The following is a 23,902-nucleotide window of genomic DNA, read 5'->3' as shown; positions in this document are numbered from 1 at the left end:
ATATGATCTTTAACAAAGGAAACATTATTCTCCTCTTGGCGTTTGTTAGCTGATGTCCTTTATCAAAATGTTCCTTTCAATCAACATGCTTCAGATTTGAATCAGCGAAATTGAGAAGAATTGACTATTTTTGTGATATAAAGTAAATTTTGTTAATAGAGGGAAGAGACTCTGTCTGGATGTGGTCATGCTGGAATTCATTTTCATGTATTTGGCCCGCGTTCCAGCTAGCAGCTGCATGAGTTGGTAGCGAATCGGCATGCAAGTTCAATATTATTGTCCGACTCATCATCACCGGCGTCATTCCCCTAATTTACCATCATCCACGTCACTTTGTTGCTCAGTAGAGCTATAAACTTCATCAATCTCTTCATCTTCAAAATCATCCATTTCAAAATCCAAATTTAGATAAACTTCTGGGTTTTCTTTCATTTTGTGATCGAAGTATTCAGTGACAGTGTGGAGAAAACGTACCCTCGCGAAAGGTTTTGCACGCAAGTGGAGCTTGACGTTGGAGAGTCAATCACGTCTCTCGTACACACATACACGTCATCAAATTCGAGTCAATTCAGAGACCGATGTGAGGCATATTTCGGAGAGGCATTTTAGCGCTTTTTAATTGGCGATTTCCATCTTATGTATTATTTTCGTTATGTTTGAATGACCAAATGATAATCCCCACATCATTACCTTTCCACTGATATATAATAAGGCCATATTCATAATCAATATATTTCTCCTTTAATACAACAACGATGTTCTTCCCTGGGATCCAGAGCATACATAACCAAAGATACTGTACATGCCAAAACGAAAAGAATGATTATAAATCCAAGAGGAATAACGATCATGATTCGAATTCTCTGATCACGACACCACATCACCCTCTCTATCACGCTTTCCTGAAACAATTAATTCTCTGACACAGCTGTAGAGCCCTCTGACGTAATTCAGCACTGGTTGACATGTAGACTGGAACATTCCACCAGCAACTGCATATCTGGAACGCGTTGGCAACAACGAAGAGGGTGTTGAGACTCTGAACACTAAGCGGCGTCGGCAGGACCAAAGAAGTTATTGAGATTAAAAGAGGAATGATGGATAGGTAAAACAGACCGGTTATGATGAGAACGGTCCGAAGTCCCTTAAGACCGGGTGTGCTTGAATTCATGTTTCCTGCTTCCTCGTTATGCTGTACTGGTACCACGTGGTGTCGTCGTCGACTTACTCGCCTAGCGATAATCAAGAGGCGGACGTTGCTGTATGTAATCACCATGAATGGAGTTATATATAGCAATCCGTACATAGCGTAGTAGATATAGATGTTACTGCCCAGTGTACCATCGTCAAGTCTGTTATAGAGTATTGTATGTTGGTGACACCAACTTCTGATGAAAACATTAAACGGGAAATTAGGAACTGGGAGGAATGGAATGGCCATGCCAATGAATATGAAATCGAAGACAGTGCACAATACAATCACTCGTTTGACTGTCGCGAAACGGACGTACCGGAATGGGTAGGAAATCGCCAAATAGCGTTGAAGATTCAGAAGCGCTACCTCATACGTAGAAGTGAAAACCATGTAGGTGCCTATGAACGGTAAAAAGTGGCATAACCGTTCAGAAACCTCCCCTCGGTCAAGATAAATGAGCATGCCTTGGAAGATCCCTGTAGATACACCACTAGATAGGTTGAGGATGGCGAGATTAAAGAACAGCGTTCGACTTATTTCTTCAAATTCGTTGCGCCATCGATGCAGAACGACCAATGCACAGAGATTAAAGACGAACGTCAGGACTGTCATCAAGCCGAAGAAGGTTGCCGACATGTAATCTGACCAGCCAACATGAAAGTGATGCGTGTCGTTTGTTGCAGTAAGAGAGGAGGACAAATTGGTGGACATCTTGGTTGTTGTTCAGCTCAACGTGGGTCATGTGGTCCAGTGGTTATAGCATTAATTGTACTCATAATCGCAAGGTTGTGAGTTCGAATCCCAACTCTGCCATTGTCTCCACTCTGATAAAAAGGCCCGAGAGTGATATCTGTCGTCTACAACGTCAGCCACTATGTCTGATTAACCTAGACGTAAAATGTTTCCTATAGGTAATTGGTTATATACCAGCTTGGCGTTTACCAGCAAAACACCGTCCCGCCTAGTTACAACGGGAGTTACCATAAACAGAAACAGAAACGTGTCGTTATCGCTGTGACAATTTTAATCTCTCCAGTTCGTCACTTCTCGACATTGATTCTGCTCTAGGTGGTACACTGGCTTGAAAAAGTACAGCCTCCTTGTATAATACTCTCAGTGAACTATTCTTTATAATTACCATATAAAACTTTTGAAAGTTTTAGTCTGGCATTTTAAGCCTTCGCTCGTTTTATGAGAATGTGTTCGGTACGGATTGGGAACGCAGACAACCACAATAGCTTCCCTTTCATTTTTTCTTATGTTCCATATTCAAAATCAAAGATTGGAAAACAATGTTGATATCAGCCTTGACTGCAAAGGTCTGTCAAGGTATTTCGTAGAATACTGGCAAAATGCATTGGCTCGATCCAAAATCGGAATGGACGTTTTTACTGGCACCTTCCTTAAGTATAGGACACTCGGCACTTTACATCCTTTCCGACACAGGGACATCCCTTTCATCGCCTACATGAATTCTTAGGGGTGGCCAAGCCAGTATAAGAAGAACCTTATTTTAAAGGAAGCTTCGTACACCGTGCAATGTGGTAATCTTGGTGTCAATTCTTTTACAGCTTCTGTGTAGGCCTAGAGCTCGTCCCGACAAGGCTGTTTCTCCAACACCTTTCTTTAGAACTGCTGTCATTATACAATTGCAAGTGCTAATCTCGTGACTGTCTGCCATTCCAGGTGAAACATACAGTAATAATAATAATAATAAACAGTTCTTGTATAGCGCATATCACGATTATGAATAAATGTCTCTATGCGCTTCCAAAGGACTTGGATATTATTACAGTAGTCTCCTGTTAACTCATTAGCCATGGACAAATTTCATTTCGTAGACTGAGCATATCCCCTCCCTAAACGAATATTTTTTTCTTGTAATCTTTGACCCCTATTTACGCGTTTCCTGTCTCGTGGTCAACTATAAGGCTTTTGTAATACATGCACCCAACTTTCATCGAGATAAAATTAAATCAACAGGATACAAACATCACCCTACCACCCCCCCCCCCCCCCGCCCTCTACTTAATAGGAGAGGCGAGGGATATTACTTGATGGTTATTATGTCGCTGATGATGAAAAATTGATAAACGTATTCCAATACCATTTTGACAGTAATTGACACTGTGACTGTTTACTGTCCTAAAAAACAGGGCAAAGTTATTGTTGTTACAGAGATAGCTAATACTTATTACCTCGAAATGATGGCATAACGTCAATAATTCAAAAAGATTTGCTTTTGACACGAGGAACAGGTTTAATGAAAGGGTTTGCATTATTACGAGCATTGACGCAGACAGGAGGATATGCACTGAAGGGGGATATTGTCTCATTTGTTGGAACAGGGTAATTAGAAAGAGAGGGACGTGTTGTGGTGAACGAGTAGAGCAAACGTGTATGCGTTTTATTTTATTTTTAATAATAAAAGAGGTAAACAGGCTCATAGATTGAAGTAATTAATAGAATACCTCATGAAGAGAAAGGCAGATAGAAAGAAAGAAAGGAAAGAAGGAAGTAAGAAAGAAAGAAAGGTAGGTAGGAAGATAAATTGGAAATCGGTGTAGACATGGTAGAGAGAAAGGTGGCTAGGTAGACAAGGGGTAGCAATAAAGACAAGGAGGGAAGAAAGACGCCTAGGAAGAAGAAAGAGTTGGCAGGTGTGGTGAGGGAGGCGTTTTTGGTTAGGGGATTGAAGCCCCCTCCCCTTAAAAAATAGTCTTGAACCTTGCATGGGAGGAGGGATAGAAAAAAGGGAAAATGAGACGATTTGGAATGAGGAGAAAATCAAATGTATGAATTGGCGAAACAGAGAAACGTCAAACATGCGAAGAGAGGGGTGCCAATGACTGCACAACTTACAGCACGAAAACGGTTGTTTGGTCGGGTTTAAAGTCGGTCGGTCGAAGTCGGGGTCGCTTGGACAATGTTGGAGTGGATTTTCGTTCTGAAATGGTTAAAAAAAAAATACTAGCAGATGAGAGGGGGCTCCAAGCTTCCGAATATTTTAAGCGCACGTTTTGCATAGTTTTGTCGCACATAATACGAATTTTTGACGTTGTCATATTTTGACATTCGCGTCCTTGCAAAACCTTGGCAAAACGTTCGTGAGCACCAGGGAAAACGGCGCTTGCCACTCATTCTATTTGCAATAACTGGCAGCTCTTTTCCGCTCGTCTGCTTCGCGACGGAGGAGTGTAATAGTAGATTACTTAATTTAAATGGATTGTACAGCGGACTCCAATCCTTGAGCAGAATAATGACAGAAAATGGCACCTTTTCGATAAAGGTAAACGAGAAGCCCGAATGTAATTTAAGTGTGAGGAACAGGAGGTGAAATAAGAAGAGCGAGGAGAAGAGAATAATTGTAGTTGATGGTAACACGAGGGGTGAATTTGGTCTTTCGTAAGTCAATTTCTATTGCAGTTTCTGCAAAATTAGATGACGAATTTTGTCTGAAGGTGGGGCCTATTAAGCCAAACTTACTGTTAGGTTTATTATTTTCAAATTATGGAAAGACCAACTGAGAACAGAGCTTTTTTATTCCAATAAGGCCCATTGCGATTCTATTGAGCAAGACATCTTGATAATAAGGATAATTACTCGAGTCTCGCTAAAGCTTTCAATGTTACGACACCTGATAACAAATATGCAAAGGCATTATACTTGCTATAAATGGCGTGTCATTTCGTGAATTATTTGGCGACCCTTTCACCACCAAGTTGTGGACCCTGATCGTGGTGATGGTCAATCTCCATGGAGTATAAAATGTGGCATGTGACAGATCTGATTCATACGTGGACCTTGGTTTAGGAAATTTCTTTACCATGAGATGGACCTATGGGTAACGAGAGGTGGCTACAACGGTTAGCGATTTGTTCTCGTGTTTGAGAGAAAAGGGAATGATAATGGATCTCAATACGACTTATTCAATTTCAGCTAATCCTGGATGGTGGGAATACATATATTCGTCATTGAATGGTCTGCTAGCTTTGATTACGCTCGTCTTCAATTCTTTCGCCTTGCTTGTCCTACAACGATGGCGCCACGAATTTGAGGATGTCAGTCGGAAGCTATTCTGCAGTTTCGCTTTCGCAAACATGCTTAGCGGTGGTTTGTTGAGCATTTCCATCGGTTTTCTCGGTAGTTTTACAATGGGACAAGGCTCCGTAATGTTCTGCCAGTTAACACCAGTTATCGGAACCTTCATGTTGTTAAGTTCCACCTACCATGTGGCGCTTATGAATCTTCAGCGCTATCTAGCAATCTCATACCCATTCCAGTATATCCGCATTGCAACGGTCAAAAGACTTCACATTCTCCTTGCAGTCATGGATGTTGTGTTCATAGGGTTTTCCGCAGCCTTTTTTCCAATTCCCCGATTCCCATTTACCGATTTCATAAAGACTTGGTGCGAACATAAAACTTTCCTTTTCCTGCAAACCTACGATGCAGCCTTCGGAAGTGACGCCTACGTTATCCTCGCAATGTCCATCTTCTTCTACGCAATACCATTCGGATGTCTAACTTACACCAACATCCATCTCTTGATCATAGCCAGGCGTGTGAATAGGCGCAGTAATGCGTTGCCATCCGCACGCGACCCGGGACCAGCTAACGCTAATTCGGGTACACCGGGACTGAAAGGACTGAGAACCGTACTCACCATTACTCTTCTCTATTACGTTTCTGTCGTTCCAATGCTGATCGCCATCTTATTACCGATCTTGGATCCTGGACTAAATGGTCAGATCTACGATAAAGTCCTCTCGTTAGCCTGCACTATTCTTTTTTGCAGCTGTTGGTGGAATGTACCTGTCTATATATCGACATCAGCCAAGGTTCGCGGAAGAGCGCTTCAACTCTGGGGAAATATAGGCCCAAGTTGTTGCAAGAGAACGCAAGACCCAGGCGAAGGAAATGGGAGGTCAATGAGTCGACTCACTGGACATGCTGAAGTGAGGATGGGAGAAACTATAACAAAGTGATTACTAAAGCTTGTCTAACCTAAAAGCTGGTATCTGTTGTATAGCATTAAAATCATCAAAACCATCTTCTGCATATTACGTATCTGTATGGTCGATCAATGTGATTTTTTTGTTTGTTTGTTTTGATTTTTAATGGATATGTGCAATCTTACTTTTCATGTGCCCATGCTAAACCTATATTTGCTCCATGTATACGATCGATTAACATAACGTGGCCGAGTGGTCTAAGGCGCCTGGCTACAGGGGTGCGGAAGCGGGGGGCCGGGGGGCTTCAGCCCCTACTTTATTCCAAAACTGTGTACAAAATCGTAAAAATGACCATAAGATTGTGATTTTTGCATGGTCAGCCCCCCCCCCCTTGAAAACCGTTCCGCGGCCCCTGGGCTATACATAGAAAGTTGGGGGTTCGATCCCCGGCCGCAGCACCTATGCCCGTGAGCAAGGCATTTAATGTACAATGCTCTTTTATCCTGCTTTCAAATAAATGTAAATGCTATATGCATTATTGGTAACTCGGTGTGCACTTGTTTGTTTAAAAGAAATAGGGCTATAACTTTTATATCCTTTTTAATGTTAGAGCGATAAACTGGATAAGAGCACAATACAAAAAGTGAATATTTGAATTTTTAATTTAGATTAAAAGATATAAGGTAAGTCGTTTATTAAGACAGTAATTGTTCTGGGTAGACTGATGAAAAAATCATCCATGTAACATTCTTATTTTCATTGGTTAGATTATGTATGATTCATTACATAATTTAGATTTCTCAGAGCATGAAATATATCATTTAAAATAACAAAAAGTGCGTGATGTTTTATGATGACCTTCTAAATGGGGACATTGTCTTATCTGTTAAATACAGACTGGGGACCTCCCCAATCAACATACCCTTTATGTCCCATTTAGACCAATTAAACATCACTTGTATGTGTAAGTGGGTATGAATCTTTCCCAGTTAGCGGATTGTGCGCAAGTTTGAGGTTGTAATATCAATGTCCAAGGGGAGCCCTATATAGTACTAGCAGACTACATACAACATTTCTAGCGTGTAAAATCTCAAGCACACCGTCACTACTTTGGCGATGAGATATAAAGGGTCCCCTCGTTGAAATGGAGGGCAAAGTGACATTGTTACGATACTGCAACAAATAACAATGAAAATTTAGTTTTAAATTTGATTCCCTTTTTTTTTTATTACAGGAAATAGATCATAACAAAGCAAAAATAAATAATGATCTTACATCTCTTGAAGAGTTAGATGTGCAATCCAAAGTTATGAAATATCATTGAACTGTATGTATTTTTTTAGTATGTATTATTTTGAACATGTATTTACACTGTTACTTCAATTATATATTTTTTTGAACGGAATAAATAAATCTAAACTAAAACTAAATCTATGATGATCTTGAAGAAACTGCCAGCTTATATATATAAATTTCCACTATTCTGGAAGCTTCTAGTATTGTCTACAAAAAGAACATTATCATTCTTTCTAGAATAGTCCACATCTGGAAGACTCTTAAATGACCTCAGTGAAATTAACAATGTAAACAACATAGCTAATCATATTGTCCATTTCCATTACCACTAGGAGTCTATTGTGTATCTTTGTACATTCCAGAAATAACAAAAATTACTCCATCTCATTAAATATGCATGTCTAACAAAGCTTTACTGAGACAATCTGGAATATTCTTAATCATTATATGCTATGAATATCCTTAAAGAGAAAATAACAAAATAAATGAATGTAATTGCTCTTACAATTCTACCTATATATAACAACATCATGACCTTGTACATAGGATCAGCGTGAAAGACTCGCACGAAGTGACTTATGGCGCAGTCACATTTCCCTATACGGTGGCCGTACGGTTAGACGAAAACATCCGTTTTATTCATGTTTATTCAAACCACCTATATTTAGCAGGTAAAAATGTTAAAACGGCTGTTTTTCGACTCGCCGTACGGCCGCCGGAGGGAAATGTGTCTGTGCCATCAACAATATAAATTGCATGTTATAATTTAATCAATTTGTAAACTATTGTACACCATCAGAATACACAAAATGAGAAGATTTCTTCATTATGAGAGAGAATTTGATTTCATTTCGATTTATTAGTAATGTCACTTTTTACTTTTTATGGCGCTTTTCCCATAGGCCCCAACGTGCTTACAATGAATTAATAGTCAACAGAAATTGCAAAATGCTAAAATAATAAATTACGTAGGAGATTGGTTTTCAATGCCTTTCTGAAATTTGCTATTGATGGAGACTGTCTAATTATAAGTGGCAAATCATTCAAGTATTTTTAATCTGACACAGTAAAAGTTTAATCACCAGTTAAAGGTCAGGTCCACCCCAGAAAATTGTTGATTCGAATCGATAGAGAAAATTTAAACAAGCATAACGCTGAAAATTTCTTCAAAATCGGATGTAGAATAAGAAAATTATGGCATTTTTAAGTTTCGCTTGTTTTTACACTTATTATGCACAGCATAGTGCTATGAAAATTAGAGATTCTATGATACCCCTAACTCACTATTTCTTTTGTTTTTTATTGTTTGAATTATGCAATATTTACATGACAATAAGGACCAAATTGACTTAACCAAAAACTGTTCAAATAATGGTAATTCCACATGTTCAGAGAAGAATAAAATTTTGTTTCACACGACAGTGAGGAGAAAATTTGAATTTTTCATATTTCATACAATAGCAAATATAGTAAACATTGAGCGAGCGAAGCGAGCGAGCAAATTTTTAATATTTGGAAGGCAGAATGACGACCAAAATTGTCTTTCAGAGTAAGTGTAGTTATTAGAAAAATGCAGCAAGTAGTGAGCCAGCCTTGAAAAGGTAACTTTGTTTCAGTCGTTTAAAATGATATGCATATATCGCAGAGGATGATAACAGCAAATTATCAATAATGTAATCTCTAACATGTCTAAGAGGGAAAGGATTATAAGAAGAGAAAAAATATAGTGAGCAAATGAGGATTGAGATTTTGTTCAATGAAAACTCATTTGCTCACTGGTTAAAGGTGAGATGAGAGTGATAAAAAATGGGATCGTGATTATCGGGATTGAGGGTGCTTTATGAAATGATTGTAGGCAATCACAGGCCACAACATAAACTTTTAAAAAAGAAACCTGGAAAAGCTCTGCATTTCAGTTGGCCCTCCCTCCCTTTCAATTATTTATATTTCAATTCGATAATTGTTTATTGTGATGTTATAATGTTATCAATTTTTGTATATTATTCAAATGTGATTATATGTTACTATATCAATAGTATCATAATTGTAAATATGAAATTGAGAGTGGAAAATAAAACAACTGAATTGAATTAAATAGTACATTGATGCAAATTGAAATGAAAATGTTGCAGAAAGTAATGATTTTAAATAATATTCAAGAACATATTTAGAGATGATGCAACATTCAAAAGGCATGCACAGTAAAAACGCTGTTTTAGATTTTATACAACGCTGTTTTCTATATGAACATTCGGTATTTGTTTAACCGTTTAAACAATCATGTTTAATTTATTGAAGATTAGATATTGAAAATTAAACTTTGTTGCTTAAGATTTAAACACTTGTTTAAACTGTTTGAACAATTACTGTAAGGTTCATATAGTAAACAGCGTTGTATAATTTTTTTTACTGTGTATATTCATTCATTTATTTATGAGATTGTTATGGAATAACTGTGATTCAAAGTCTTCTATAAGCATGATAAACGGATAAAATTGTAAAGTGTACGGGAAATATTGCTGTCCTTACTTGCCTCTGTGTTTCATTAACGGCATTGATTTGATCAATATTAACTCATCGTACACTTAACTTGAAGTATAGGGTATGCCTATATTTTGTGTAATAATAATAATATATGCAACATTTACATAGCGCTTAATACAAATGTTTCTAAGCGCTGCATACTATTTCCCCGGCTTTAGCACGACTACCCTGATCGGGCGCATCGAGCATTCAAAGAATTCCTTCCTACCGGGTCCCCATTTACTACACCTGGGTCGAGAGTGGCAAATGTAGACAAACGCCTTGCCAAAGGACGCTAGTGCTGTGGTGGGATTTGAACCCCGGACCTTGTGGTTCACAGTCCGGAGACTTATCCACTGAGCCGCAACACCTCTACCTGTATAACTTATCCCCCACTTCTACAGAGATTCTAGGATGTGACCCCTTCACACACAATCACGCCAGTTTATTCGAAGGATGCTTTGATTGGTTTATGATGAAATTCATATCCACATTTAAAAAGTCACTGGTATCGTAATTATTCATAAATGGAAGTAGTATAACCATATTTTCATGATGCAGCGGATATAACCTTTGAAGTATGCTAAACGTATGGATTTGTCATGGCCAAAATCTTGTAAGATTAGATAGAGCGCGGGAGAGGAGCGACCACGCGAGAAATTTTGTTTCTTTTTAGAATTGATAATTTGGTAAATTAAAGCATTTTGACGACACTATTTCGATTTTGAATGATATACTTTTCCATTATAAAAGTCAGACCACAAATAGTGAGTGACATTTGATATTGTGTCCCCCCCCCCCCTTCCAAAAAGTGGGGGACGCGTCCCACCTGGGATTTCCGTCCACGATGCCAGTCAATTTCATATGCATGCATATTTTGTTAAGCCAAAATATATTGATTGAATTATTACTTACTTAATGCCAACATAATTATATTGAAATATAAGCATGAATTAGCATAAGAGAACGTCTAGAAACATAGAACTTCGATGGCCCTTAAGCGGGCCATTGACACAGGCCACAACGTACTTCACACTTCCCGCATATTATGATGTGCGCTTCACGCATATAAAGGCCGTTGGGATATCCCTGGGGGCCCCTTGAAAAAAAAATCAAAAATGAAAAATGTTATGCCCTTTTATTCACTCAAGTTGGTCCCCTAAATGTTCTTGCACTTGGGCATGCCAGTGTTTTTATGGTTGCCGAGACGAGCTTCACCTGTTAAATCCCCTAGTCTTCAAAACCCTTAATTTTTTAATATCGAATATCGAATATTGGTCCAACTTCACACGCATTTTAATATCGAACCTGAATATCAAACTGTCCATCTTTACAGTTTGAATTTTGAATATCCAACCAACTTCCTGCCGGTCAACATGCATGCACTGCGCTGCATTTTTTTATAATCTTTTATTCTCTTCTCTTATCAAACAAAATTGAACATGGTAGAATATTACATTCATGATCATAAATTAAAAAGCGATATCAAATCAAATTACATCATAATTACAAAGTTTGGTTTTGAATGTACAAATATTGTGATCAACACATCCATACATTTGACAATTCTTAACGAAAATTAAGTAAAACAATGTCATGAATAAATTCTAAATCAATTAAATTTGTTCTCAAAATATCTGATATACATTTTTTTTCTAACAAGATTGATACCATGATTATTATAAGGAATATATATATATTATTTTCTCTTACATTTATGTACATATTTAATATATATGTCTAATTAATAATAATCCAAAATAATAGTCAAAAACAGTACAACCTAAAATCAAACAAATGATTCACCATTTCTTGATTATTGTATCACAAAAAAAAACATCTGTAAAGAAACCTGTAAGTTATTAAAATACTACTTGATAGATTTATGAGAGAAGATTTAATATTCACGCATGCACGTGTATAATGATCAAAAACGTAGAGGGCGCTCTTTAATATACTTGAAAGAAAGGACAAGTCTGCTCAGAGACGAGCGGAAACCGTATTTCGATTTGGCTGTTGGCTGTGCGAAAAACAAAATCACAGAGCAGGAAGTGGAAAGCGGGTTTCCGATTTCGTTTTCGCTGTCTGCCGTTATTCCAAACAGAATCACGGAGCGGAGAGCGTGTTCTAATTTTGTTTTTGATATATAACAAACGCAAATATAGAATGAGAAATCAGAAAGAGCCCAAAAGTATTTCTGATTTCAATATTCTGTTTTTGATCTACAAAAACGAAATCACAACACGTTTTTCTCGTTGTGATTTCGTTTTTGTGTTTTCAAAGACCGAACCACGAGGCTGATTTCCGTTTTGCTCTGCGATGATTGGAAAAGAAAAACGAATTATCCATTAGTACCCTGATTCCCATGATCCCCTAACTTCTCTGTTCTTCCTTCACCTATTGTATTTCATTTTCTCAAATCTGTTCCTAGTCTGCAGGTACAGACCCTTGACTTTGCGTTTGCAATTCTGCATAGTGCATAATGCAGAGTCTGCAATCGTAGACTAAATCTGACTAGCTCTACTCATGTACCATACCCACATACTGTGTGCTCGTCTTGGATGAGGATGGCAAGGATTAGTGAACCTAGTTTCTTATGGCAGATTCTTCATTATTCACTAAACAAATTGCAAAACCAAAGCCATCTGTTCCTGCCATTTAATAACTTTTCTCTCTCGCCACCCTTCTCTTAATTCTTCATTCCTTTCTCTCTCTTGCTAAAGTTTTTCTTTGTTCTCACTCTCTCTCTTTAGCCTCCCTATCCCTACCTCTCTCTCTTACCCTCTTTTGTGCTCCCTTATTTTTTCTTTCTCTTCCCTTATCTTTTGCCTGCTTTCTTTCTCTTCCCCTTCTTTTTTTACTTCATCGCTCTTGTTATTCTCCTTTTCATAGTGGGGTGAATCTGTAAACGATTCTTAATGCAATGGTGAAGTTAGCTGTTGTCATGTTTACAAAGTTATGTATATTCCATATTGATTGATTGATTGCATTTATTCTTTTTCATTCCAAAATTTAACAAAAGTTACAATGTATAGCAAAACACAAAATATAATATACAGAAATTAAAAAAGGGAACCCATTGGAAAGCAAAGCTTGTTAGTATGGGTTCCCTGCAATAAATAGTTAATTAAAGTATATCTTTGATCAATGAAATTAAAATCGTAAATCCAATTATTTATCATAATCTATTAAGACTATATCATTTTGCAAAAAAAAAATCTGCAATTCAGCCCATAAGCTGTGAATGATTTTTTTTTTAAATCAATAAACCACTTTAAAGAAACTTATACACTAACCACCTTTTTAAGAGTACACAATAGATGCAATGTTTATTATTATCTATATCAGGATGGTCCTTGGAGACAGGAAATTGTTAGGTGTAGGTGAGAGCCACCATGCATTGACATCCTGACATATCAGTAGTTCTTCAGTCTGGTTCCTTTGTGACAGAAGAACCTGGCAAAAAAAAGGACGTTAAATAAAGTGTACATGCTCTACATAATGTCAAACACCTGCATTCATTATTAATTTATTATTAATACAGTGTCTACAGGAATTATGTGTACAATGTACATTAACAACACTGTAAAATGAGAAGATATGTTGAAGATTAAAAATTCCTACCGTTGTTATGAAATCAACTGAATTATATGTCATACTGTATTAAGTGTAGCCTTTGTTTTTCACATATTTTAGAATCATGATCGGTCATGCATGAACGATTATTAAAAGCATCAAAATGATGCATGAAATGCAATAATGCATATTTTCAGGTCAATATGTGATCAATGAAGCATAACTTGCAATACTTTCCAGATCATGACTTACAGTATTTTTATTTTTTCTGAGAAATGAAATATGCTGTAGCTTGGTATATGATGCTAGTTATTTCAACCGAGATATTACTCATATGCAAACATCTTTAAATGACTGAACATTTTATTATGGTTGCCTCATTGCTTTTTGTATTGGAAATACAATTTGATGCTCATTTCATAATTCATTTCTTCACAAAATAAATAAACCAACTAAGAATCCTGGAATTTTGTATCGAATACAAAAAATATATATCAGCTGCCAGGTTCTAGAGGCTATCTGAATAACAAATTGGATACATAAATAAAGCTGTGAAAATATTACGCTTTGTCGTGCTTGAAAAAAGCTGAAATCTGGAATATCTCCTCCATAAAGCACCGTGCTGTAATTTTGCGTCTCTGATATGCTAAATTAAATTTCCGTAGATATCTGGATAAAACATGTGTGACTTCCAATATTTTTGCATTCTTTGTTGGTTTTTCACCCATCCGAATATAATTACATAGGCCAGACAACTTGATTTGAAAGTTGTTAAACTTTCAAAACTGCAGTGCCTTTAAAGCATATCATCGCATCTCTCAGAAATATGAAATAAATCATGATCACGGAACCATTGCAAATTATGCTTCAATAATCACAAACAGGTCCAAAAATATGTATTATTGCGTTCAATCCATTGTTATCATTCATGCATGAAGGATCACAATTTACAACTAGTTGAAAAACATTGGGTATTCCTTCTCTTCAATTTCATATATAATTAAATATAACCCTTGCTTTATGAAATTTTTATCTTAAACATGGTCATCTTCTTCTTTTAAAATGTTGTCAATGTACAATGTACAAATAATTTGTGTACACACTCTATATATACATGTACTGAGGACACATCATACTGATTCATCACACAACATAAACTCCTGACTGTGTACTTTTTCCATATATTGTTTTATATCTTCATATTTCTTTTCTCAAGATCATCCATCTTAAAGCAGAATCAAAGCAAGAAAGGATTTCAATTTCATTGCATTAATTTCAGCTTTCAACAATTCTTGCTTCAATTATAAACAACAGGTACAGCAGGCTTTGAACTATTTCCATGAATGATTTAAACTTGATACACGTATGACATATGTACATGTAGGATATGATTTTACATTCTCTGTTATTCAATATACAATCCTCATACACATTAATTTTACCACTTGTACTAGTGTAACTAAATTTTGAGGCTCCATTTATCATCAGATATTACATGTGTCACTGATTTTGTGAGACTAATCTACAAAAAGTACATTTATGAAATAACCTTAAATTTATTTGTCATTGTTCTGACAATATGCTGACAATATCTAGGCATTTGTTAAAAAAAACATCCCAATTCAAATTAAAACCTAACCTCTCACTTTTTTTAGGTTTGAAATCAGACATGAATGTGCAACAATTTAGCATTACCTTTCACATAAAATGAAATATGACTTTGGGGTAAAATATTTTAAAGATTTTGTTCTATTAATAAACTCTCTTTGTTGATACATTTATTCTAATTATATATTTTTCTTACTAAAACATGTGAACTATGTCACCGTTTTCTTAAATTACGAACAAAACCCAATTATCCTTTCTGTGATTACAAAAGATATCTTGAATAAACTAAAATCTAAGTTAGCCAATTAAATTAGTCAATAAAATGATCATATGCCTGAGATGATATCTCTCTTGAAATTTCGCTCTTGCTTTTTTCTTCAAAAAATTAAAAATATACCTTCATTCTACTAGTATCCTACAAGACTACTTCGTGCCTCAAAGAAGTCCTAAACAATTTTCAAAGCATTTGTTGAGCATTATGCCTATCTTCTTCATTGACTCCAAACCTAACTTGGTACCATTTGCTTGAATGATTTTGTTTATATGGCAGTGATTGAAGTATTTGAGTGTTCACAATCAACTTCAAGTGAATATCAACATCTCATTTAATGTCTTAAAGTTATTGAATCAAATTACTTTTCATCAATAATAAAGTTATGATTAAATGCTATGCTTGCTACTTTCTACAAGTAATTTCCATGTTACTCATGAATATTGATAGTTTCTTAAATTTTAACAAATATTTTAATGTATAAAGTATTCCTTGTATGCATACAAAACTTTGTTTAAGCGTGATTCAAAACATTTCAACGTCTTTTTTATTTAAAGAGGATTACTTTCAACAACAAAAAATGCATCTGTTGACCTTTATAAAACGAACATACAGACCTACCTTTTTAAGGACGTTCCACAGTTATGTTTGTGCGCATTATGATCTGCGCATATTTTACACTCTGCGCGCTGACGTCACAATGGATGAACAGGTGATTGATTAGCTGTGGTTATGAGCTGATATTTCTCATCATCTGCATGCTAACTAAAGATCCGATGCGTTATTTTATGAAGCTAAAAAACTGGAATTATTCCATGGACCATTTTTTTTTAAATGTCTACAATTTTAATATACTTTACTCTGCAATGCTGCCAAGAATCACGAATATGACCCCGAGTTTGAATAAATGGTAGAATGTTTTTTTTTTCTTCTCATAGATACAAAGCATTTGGCGCATTTTCGGAGTTTAAAAAGCACATTTGCTCTAATAAAAATACTGATAGTTTGAAAACAAGCACATGAACCCCTATTTTTTAATGTTTGCATCTCTCATGTATACCTTCCTCTACAACTTTGCAAATTTTGGTAAAAATGACATGGATTTTGAATAAAGTGCAGCATTTTTTGTACTTTTGTAGTTTGTTATTAAAAATTTCACATTTTTGAGATTGGGTTTTTGTTATCTCTTACGCCATTTTTAAGAACTGACAGTGCTGTTAGACTTAAAATTGCAAACAAATAGCAATATAAATAGATTCTCCATTCTAACAATAAAATGATTAACTCTCTTGCAAAATTTGATGACTTTTTCATGTATCTTGACTGAGTAATATAGGTTTAAACTCATTGTAATGATCTTGCGAGGTCTAAAAATGCCAAATTCTTTTGAATGCGCAATTCTTAAGAACATCCATTTAGGTGAACTTTGAAGCTCTATAGCAAAAAATCAAGCACATGGACCTATGTTAATTTTTGCATATTTCAAATATTCAGGTTCTAAAGTATCTATGTGCAAAGTTTGGTGAAAATGACATGGATTTCACTTTAACTGTGGAACGTCCTTAAGCACTACACATATAGAACTGGTAGTATAGGCCCATGTGCATTTAAAAACAAGATAAAAATATATACTTTATATTTGCAGCAACCCAATTCACCATCACTTTGGTCACAATGATAGAATATTCAGTAGATATTAATACAGACTGATACTTTTACAAACAAGTGTGCCTCATTATCTCCATAGAATTCTGGAGGGGAAAAAGGCAACTCAATTCATTAACAGAAATTGTGATGCAATATTTGTATTTGGTACTTATTTCTTGCATACACAGCGACATTAAGTAAAGAAGGAGATGGGGAGCCAGTTACAGTAATAACACTTTTACTAACCCGACTTGGGGGCAACCTCATTTACAGTGCGCGGCCATCGTAAGGGCCGATAAGACATCATCCCTCGCAGAGGGCGACATTTCACAAGACACATCAAATACAATAACATATTGGCGCAACCACTTTTCTCTATCTTTCCATAGGAATTAAGTCGACCTCCAACCAATTGGCTTTGGGGACAATTACTTTCTAAACAAAATCAATTACTCCTTTAAAAGGTAAAACAAAACTATATATGTAAATTCTGTGAATTCCGAAAAACATACCGATAGACCTGCAAGGAAGGTAACACATATTAATCAAAGTATTAAAGTTAACAGATCAGTATCAATACAAAGCATTGGCCATTCCCATGGTTACTACATAAAACTGATTAAAAGGCATTATGTAACTTTAGCCTTTATACCACAAGCGTTAATAAATAAATAACCAACATCTTATCTACCCTTCTATCTGTAGGCAAAACACATAAATAAATAACCAACATCTCATCTACCCTTCTACCTGTGGGCAAAACACATACCAAATAGTCCATCAACAGGACCTATATCAAACTAACTAAAAAGGGGGAAAACAATAATAGCCGTCAAGACATATCCATGTATGCTAAAAAAGCTAAAACCTGTAAAACAGTCAAATTCATGTAGCAACATCAATATTGTCAACACACGCTATAAAACAGTCGGTTAAAGCAGGACTAGGGTAAAAGCTAAAAAGGTATCACTAAATAAAATGCATCCATAAACACAATCATTGTGGATACTGCAAATGCTACAAAACTAAAAGGGCATAGCAATACACAATACATTCATATACCATCAGTGTGAACACTTATGAGCCCATGCACCAATAGATACATAAATGTGCAAATACAAAAAATGTAAAATGCGACTTACATTATTTTTGTTTCTAATGCGAAATAGAATGCAAATAAATAACATCACTGCCTTGCATACTGAAGACAAACAATCCTATCATAGTAAGCACATAAACAACCTAATGATACATTTTCCAACTGTAAGAACATGTAAGGATACCGGCCCACAAATCCTGCTCAGCAAAAGGCAGTCTCTGCACATACTAGTAATAGCAAACACTAAAAATAATGTAAACAAATAGGCAAAGGGTCACATAAAGCAAATAAAAATGGGGTAGGTAAAAAAGAAAAACATGAAAGTGTACAAATTGTTCCAGTAATTAAAAAAAATGGTGAAGGTACAATGGGCACTATCCAGCCTCCACAAATCAGCTATGAAAATCGCAATGTCTAAAGGCGAACCAACAAAACATGCCAAAGTAAGAGCAGATTACCGGACTACCATAAACTATGGAAAGTAAACGTTGTATTTATAAATTGCCAATGAATAGCTAACCTAAAATAGCTGATAAAAAGGGGCATTCAGGCTCCCACTATACATCCCGATACTAATATCTCAACGTTTAATAAAAAACAGTATGACAAAAATACATGTAATTAAAAAAAACAAGTAATTATAAATATCGGGTTACCAACTCACCACTGAGATGGAAATTACCAAAATAAACATAAGTGTCATGTAATCAATAACTTGTAGTCATAAATAATTTATACGTAAAAGGGAACAATTTATGTAACACCTAAAAAACTGTATGGTACCCAATATAACCAAAGGGATACAATTTATTTAGCAATAATCAAAACAATAATAATATGGTCCACTGGTACATTATATATACAAATATCAGCAAAGGCTGAAATTATACGAATCAAAAACATGCACAAATCAGGAAAAGAAGAAAACAGAGAAGACTGGAGTATATACTGTCCATATCAGTATGATGAGCTTAAGGATACCAGTTCATATACTGACATGAATGAGTCCTCTGTATTGAAATCCATAGATAGGTGTCACTCACAGATAAGAATGCGATGGAACATTAAAACAAAGTCTTTGTCCATCGACGTTCCTGAAAGGGTCTCTTGAAGAAGGGTCATATCAGTCGGCAATCTAGTAAGGGGTCCTGCGTGATTTAAAGTCAATATCTGGAGGACGACCTGGGGGAAGTCCAATGTGTTCTCCAACAGGGTGACATGGCCGACTCTGTGAAGTCATCATGAAGGCACAAGTGAAGGGCACAACGGTGTCTGGCCACCTGAACTGAGGATCCAACATCTTGCAGCACCGGGGATCACTGGTAGGACCTGAAGCATCACTGGGGACATCACCAAGAGAATCCGGGGGTCGACCAGGAGGGTCATTGATACGTAGGATACAAGGATGAGGAGCCATATGATGATGCTCGGCGACGGTGATGTTGTGCATGAGAGCACAATAACCCTTGACCACAGGAGTCGAAAGAGGAAGGGCATTCAGGTGGCACCAACTGTCATCATACAATGTAGGATCCAATGACTGACTACGATCGGGTTGAGATACAGAAACATCAGATGAGTCATGGACTGCACAATTTATAGGGTATTAAGAGTCATGATCAGGAGCCAATGACTGTTGAGGTGTTATAAGCTCACGGGTGGGCTCCACGGCTATAGGATGTCGGTCTGAGTCAACAACAGGTTCGATGTCTCTAACGACTTCACTTGTAGATGACTGGTCTGCAACAGCAGGATGGGCTCGTTCACAATTACAGGAGTCCGGAGTTGAAACAAGGTAAGATTGGTCAACCCCATCGGACGTAGAGTCAGGTAAGTCAGCAGCAAGCGCATCGGATAAAGGGATGGCCGAAGGACCGTACGGATACGATGGTCCATCACCGAATGATACTGCGCGCTTAGCCGGGCGGATAGACACGTCATGCAATTCCATGAATGGAATTCCAGCCTGTACATCAACATCCGAAGACTCTACCACTAATCCTTTAAAGAGAAAATGTATGTTGTCCCTTGTGAATGTGAGACAGGTCTCACCTACAATCGCAAGAGGGGAGGAATTGTCAGTAGGTTGAACTGATAGGGAAGTGGCGGTTATCTCAGCCCCAAGGTCTTGGACCACAGAACGTTGAATCAAATCCTCCGCAGACCCACAGACAATGCTCACACGGACACACCGATCACCATGGAACAGTTCCACGAAGGGAGTCACGGGGGCCTGATAAGGCACAACGAATGAACTAGCCACAGACCTATGTGGAGTACTGTGAGGACCTTGGACCTCATCTGACTCTGATGATAGTCCATTGCACCAGTGAGGGTCTCCCTGAATCGCTGACTCTGACTTCGAGTCATCAAATCAACCAAGATGTAAACTAGGATCTATGGAGGAACGATCCACGGCATACGATGAACAGTCAACATAGCCTGGAACATGATCACAACCAGGGTCATGATCAACAATCGACTCATCGCAGGTATCACTACAAGTCTGGAAATTGGTGTAGCCGAGAATGCTAGCGGCCCAAGTTGCGAGCTCGAGTAATCATGCGCCTTTCATGGTCAGGTAAGAATGGACAGTCACCAATATGGTGGCGGTAACCATGCCGACTAGCATTAAGACAAAGTGGGCACACAACTTGGTTTACGTTAGGCCTATGATGAACTAAGGCGGGAGGACTAGTCTGAATCGATGTAGGTGTCATGCTATAACTATCGGTAGCCTGGATACGTTCAGGACTCGACACATATTGATAATTAAGGTACATCATACCAGGCATCACACTTGTGGTCATCATTCATGTCATAATAGCAGATCTATCATACATCTCTTTACTAGACCTACTACCGATATCATTATCTCTTGATTCATGATCATCGTACACAGCTTGATTATCGTTAAGCTTATGGCTTAAGTGTACATGTAAAACTCTAATCTGATTCTGAGGATATGATTGGCTTTGTAGATCTAGGCATGACTTTCGTCTGGAATCATCCAACTTATACCTAACTTGATCACAATGAAAACTGTCATAATCTTCTGGTTCACTCTCATCAACATAATCATCTTCTGGTTCATTCTTAACCTCATAATCATCTTCCGATTCTGGTTCATTCTCCTTATCATAATCATCTTGTTCTTGTTCATTCTCATCACCATAATCATGATAATCATCTTCTGGTTCATTCTCCTCTTCATAATCATCTTCTGGTACATTCTCATTACCACAATAACTACCATTATGACTGGACCTGTCACCGACAGGTTCAACATCATCCAAACAATAAAATCTACTAATTTTACTATGTCTAACTCTAATTTCTTGATTTACTGTGTGATTTCTTGATTTACTGATAGTGTAATGACTTGATTTACTAATTGCATTACTAGAAATGTTAGAAAACTCTGACAGAAAAGTACAAGAACCAACTTGACTGGGGCGGCCTCGCTCTCGGGCCTGGGGGCGAGGTCTTGACCTCGGTGAGGGAACAGCCATTCAATATGTGGGACTACGGCACTGAGGTAGTAAAAAATTGTTACACCTATCACGACACATTTTTGCCGACCAACTGGTTGCTCGGATAGCATGAATCCCATCAGTGTGCGGAGCAGGCAAGGTTCAAATCCCAGCTGTCACCACGACATTAAGTAAAGAAGAAGATGGGAAACCAGTTACAGTAATAACACTTTTACTAACCCGACTTAGGGGCAAACCTCATTTACAGTGCGCGGCCATCGTAAAGACCGATAAGACATCATCCCTCGCAGAGGGCGACATTCCACAAGACACATCAAATACAATAACATATTGGCGCAGTCATAATTAGCTTTGCTGGACAATTTGTATTCTTTGACGACAGTTTCTTACTAGATGTTTCAGACCGAGGAAGAGTTTTGTGTTGGCATCGGTAGAACACCTTGGACAGATTCACCTATCCATTCTTTGCTTTTGTTGCTTCAACACGAAATGTTAGTTTGGAAAGCTGTTGGTATTTTCCAGCCACAGTTTAGCATCATCTTCATTGCAAATATCAATTCTGAACTCTGCCTCATATTTGCTGTCCTCAACCTCTTGATAACTGCAAATGTGGTAGTCATAGTCAGGTGGAAGGGATTCCTGTGAAGAATGTTTGTATGGAAACGTCAGGGTTGATTAAAATTTGCTTTTCAGTTGAGGATACTAAGAATAAAGTGAATTCCCATGCCTTTCATAAACCAAAAGAGCCTGTATCAAATGTAAGCCAGTGCTAACTTACTAACTTAGGCTTAGACTCAGACTCAAACTGGGTGAGAGTTTGTTGAAAGAGCTTTCTTTGTTTTGAAAATAATGAAGAAAAACTTCAAACCAAAATATGTAACAGCACTACCCTTTTTGGTGGGTGACCTCATGACACATGGCCATTTAGATTATATATTCATTATAATTTTTCACATTGTTGAAATTATTTGGGGGGGTAACTGCCCCCCCCCCCCCACCCCCAAGATCGATGCCCCTACCCATTAGAATACGCTACCTGATCACATTGTGGAAACCAAAAACAGAAAATACATTCAAAGACTTTTTCGAAAAGCACAAGTGGGGGATTCAAAACCTCAAGAGTCTGATCCTCATCATAGGTAAAATATTAAGTTAAACTCAACTGTATAAACTTTGAGTCCACACCAGAATATATAATGTCAGAGGAGAGATCCTTAGAATTCATTTCATACTGTAATGTGAGAAAACCTGGACCACTTTGCCGATTCAGAATAAACTGCCTTGCCCTTGATGAAACTAGAGTCTACTACTAATGTTAGACCTAGTCTAAAGAAATAGACTCCGGCTCTCTCTCTCTCTCTCTCTAAAGAAAAATTGGGCCCCTTTCGTTTTGTAATTTATTTTGACAATAAATTCAAATACCAACAAAATTTACTTTAATTATACTAGGCCTAGGCTACTAAGATCACAGAGTTAGATCTAATTTCAACTTAAAAATATAAGCCTCCCAGACGTTACTGTGTTAGATTTGGTGCACAGTTATAATGGCACTGGTTGACTGAATTAACATTAGACATCTATAGATTTTAAATTACTGCCTACGCTTGTGTTATCGTGTATCTAGCTAGTGGGTCTAAGTTTATAGACTAACCCAAGCTAACAATTGTGTGCTTGACCTGTGTACAAATCCAATGGGTTTCCCAGTCCCAGTGCTTTAGGCAGAGGGGCTCCTGGGTGTCTTTTGGATGCCCATTTCATCTTTCAGACGCCCTGGTCCCTGGACAATTTGCACGACGCCTTGGTCAAAATCACTTGATGGACACCCTTAAATAGTATAAGAAATTTGTGCATGTAGTCTTTTTTAAACATGAATCTGCAAGTTATATTTGCCTCTTTAATAATTAACTTATTCATCTTTGATTCTAATATTTTTTACATCTTGACATTCTTTTCAAACTTTGATAATTAAGGCATTCATGCTGGTCGAGTTGCTTTGTCAGTGAACAGAATTATGCTGTACAGTTGTATGTGATGTGAATGCGGCCATGCAGTTGAAATGAACATACTGGCATGGTTCCTAGGGCACACTCACTTAAAACTCAACTCAAAGTCCCAACATATCACATAAAATTATGATTAAAATCAAGGCAAATATCGAGGCCCTATATATCACACTTTTCAACTGTTTGATCTTCTACTTCTACCCCTTCCTTATCTTTTGCTATCTTCTTCCTTTCC

General features: G+C 37.1%; 1 protein-coding gene across 1 annotated transcript; it reads right to left on the bottom strand.

Moving 5' to 3' along the window:
- Positions 1-892: 892 nt before the first annotated feature.
- On the bottom strand, positions 893-1,831 carry LOC135157930 (beta-2 adrenergic receptor-like). Its single transcript, XM_064115133.1, has one exon. The coding sequence runs from the start codon at positions 1,829-1,831 to the stop codon at positions 893-895; it is 939 nt and encodes a 312-aa protein (XP_063971203.1).
- Between the last annotated feature and the right edge of the window lie 22,071 nt (positions 1,832-23,902).

The sequence above is a fragment of the Lytechinus pictus genome, unplaced genomic scaffold, assembly GCF_037042905.1.
Source record: "Lytechinus pictus isolate F3 Inbred unplaced genomic scaffold, Lp3.0 scaffold_20, whole genome shotgun sequence".
Classification (NCBI taxonomy): domain Eukaryota; kingdom Metazoa; phylum Echinodermata; class Echinoidea; order Temnopleuroida; family Toxopneustidae; genus Lytechinus; species Lytechinus pictus.
This window is presented reverse-complemented; position numbering and strand designations above follow the sequence as displayed.

What these genes read in the sequence shown, in the direction of transcription:
- LOC135157930 (XM_064115133.1), bottom strand. Translation starts at nt 1,831, where the DNA reads ATGTCGGCAACCTTCTTCGGCTTGATGACAGTCCTGACGTTCGTCTTT.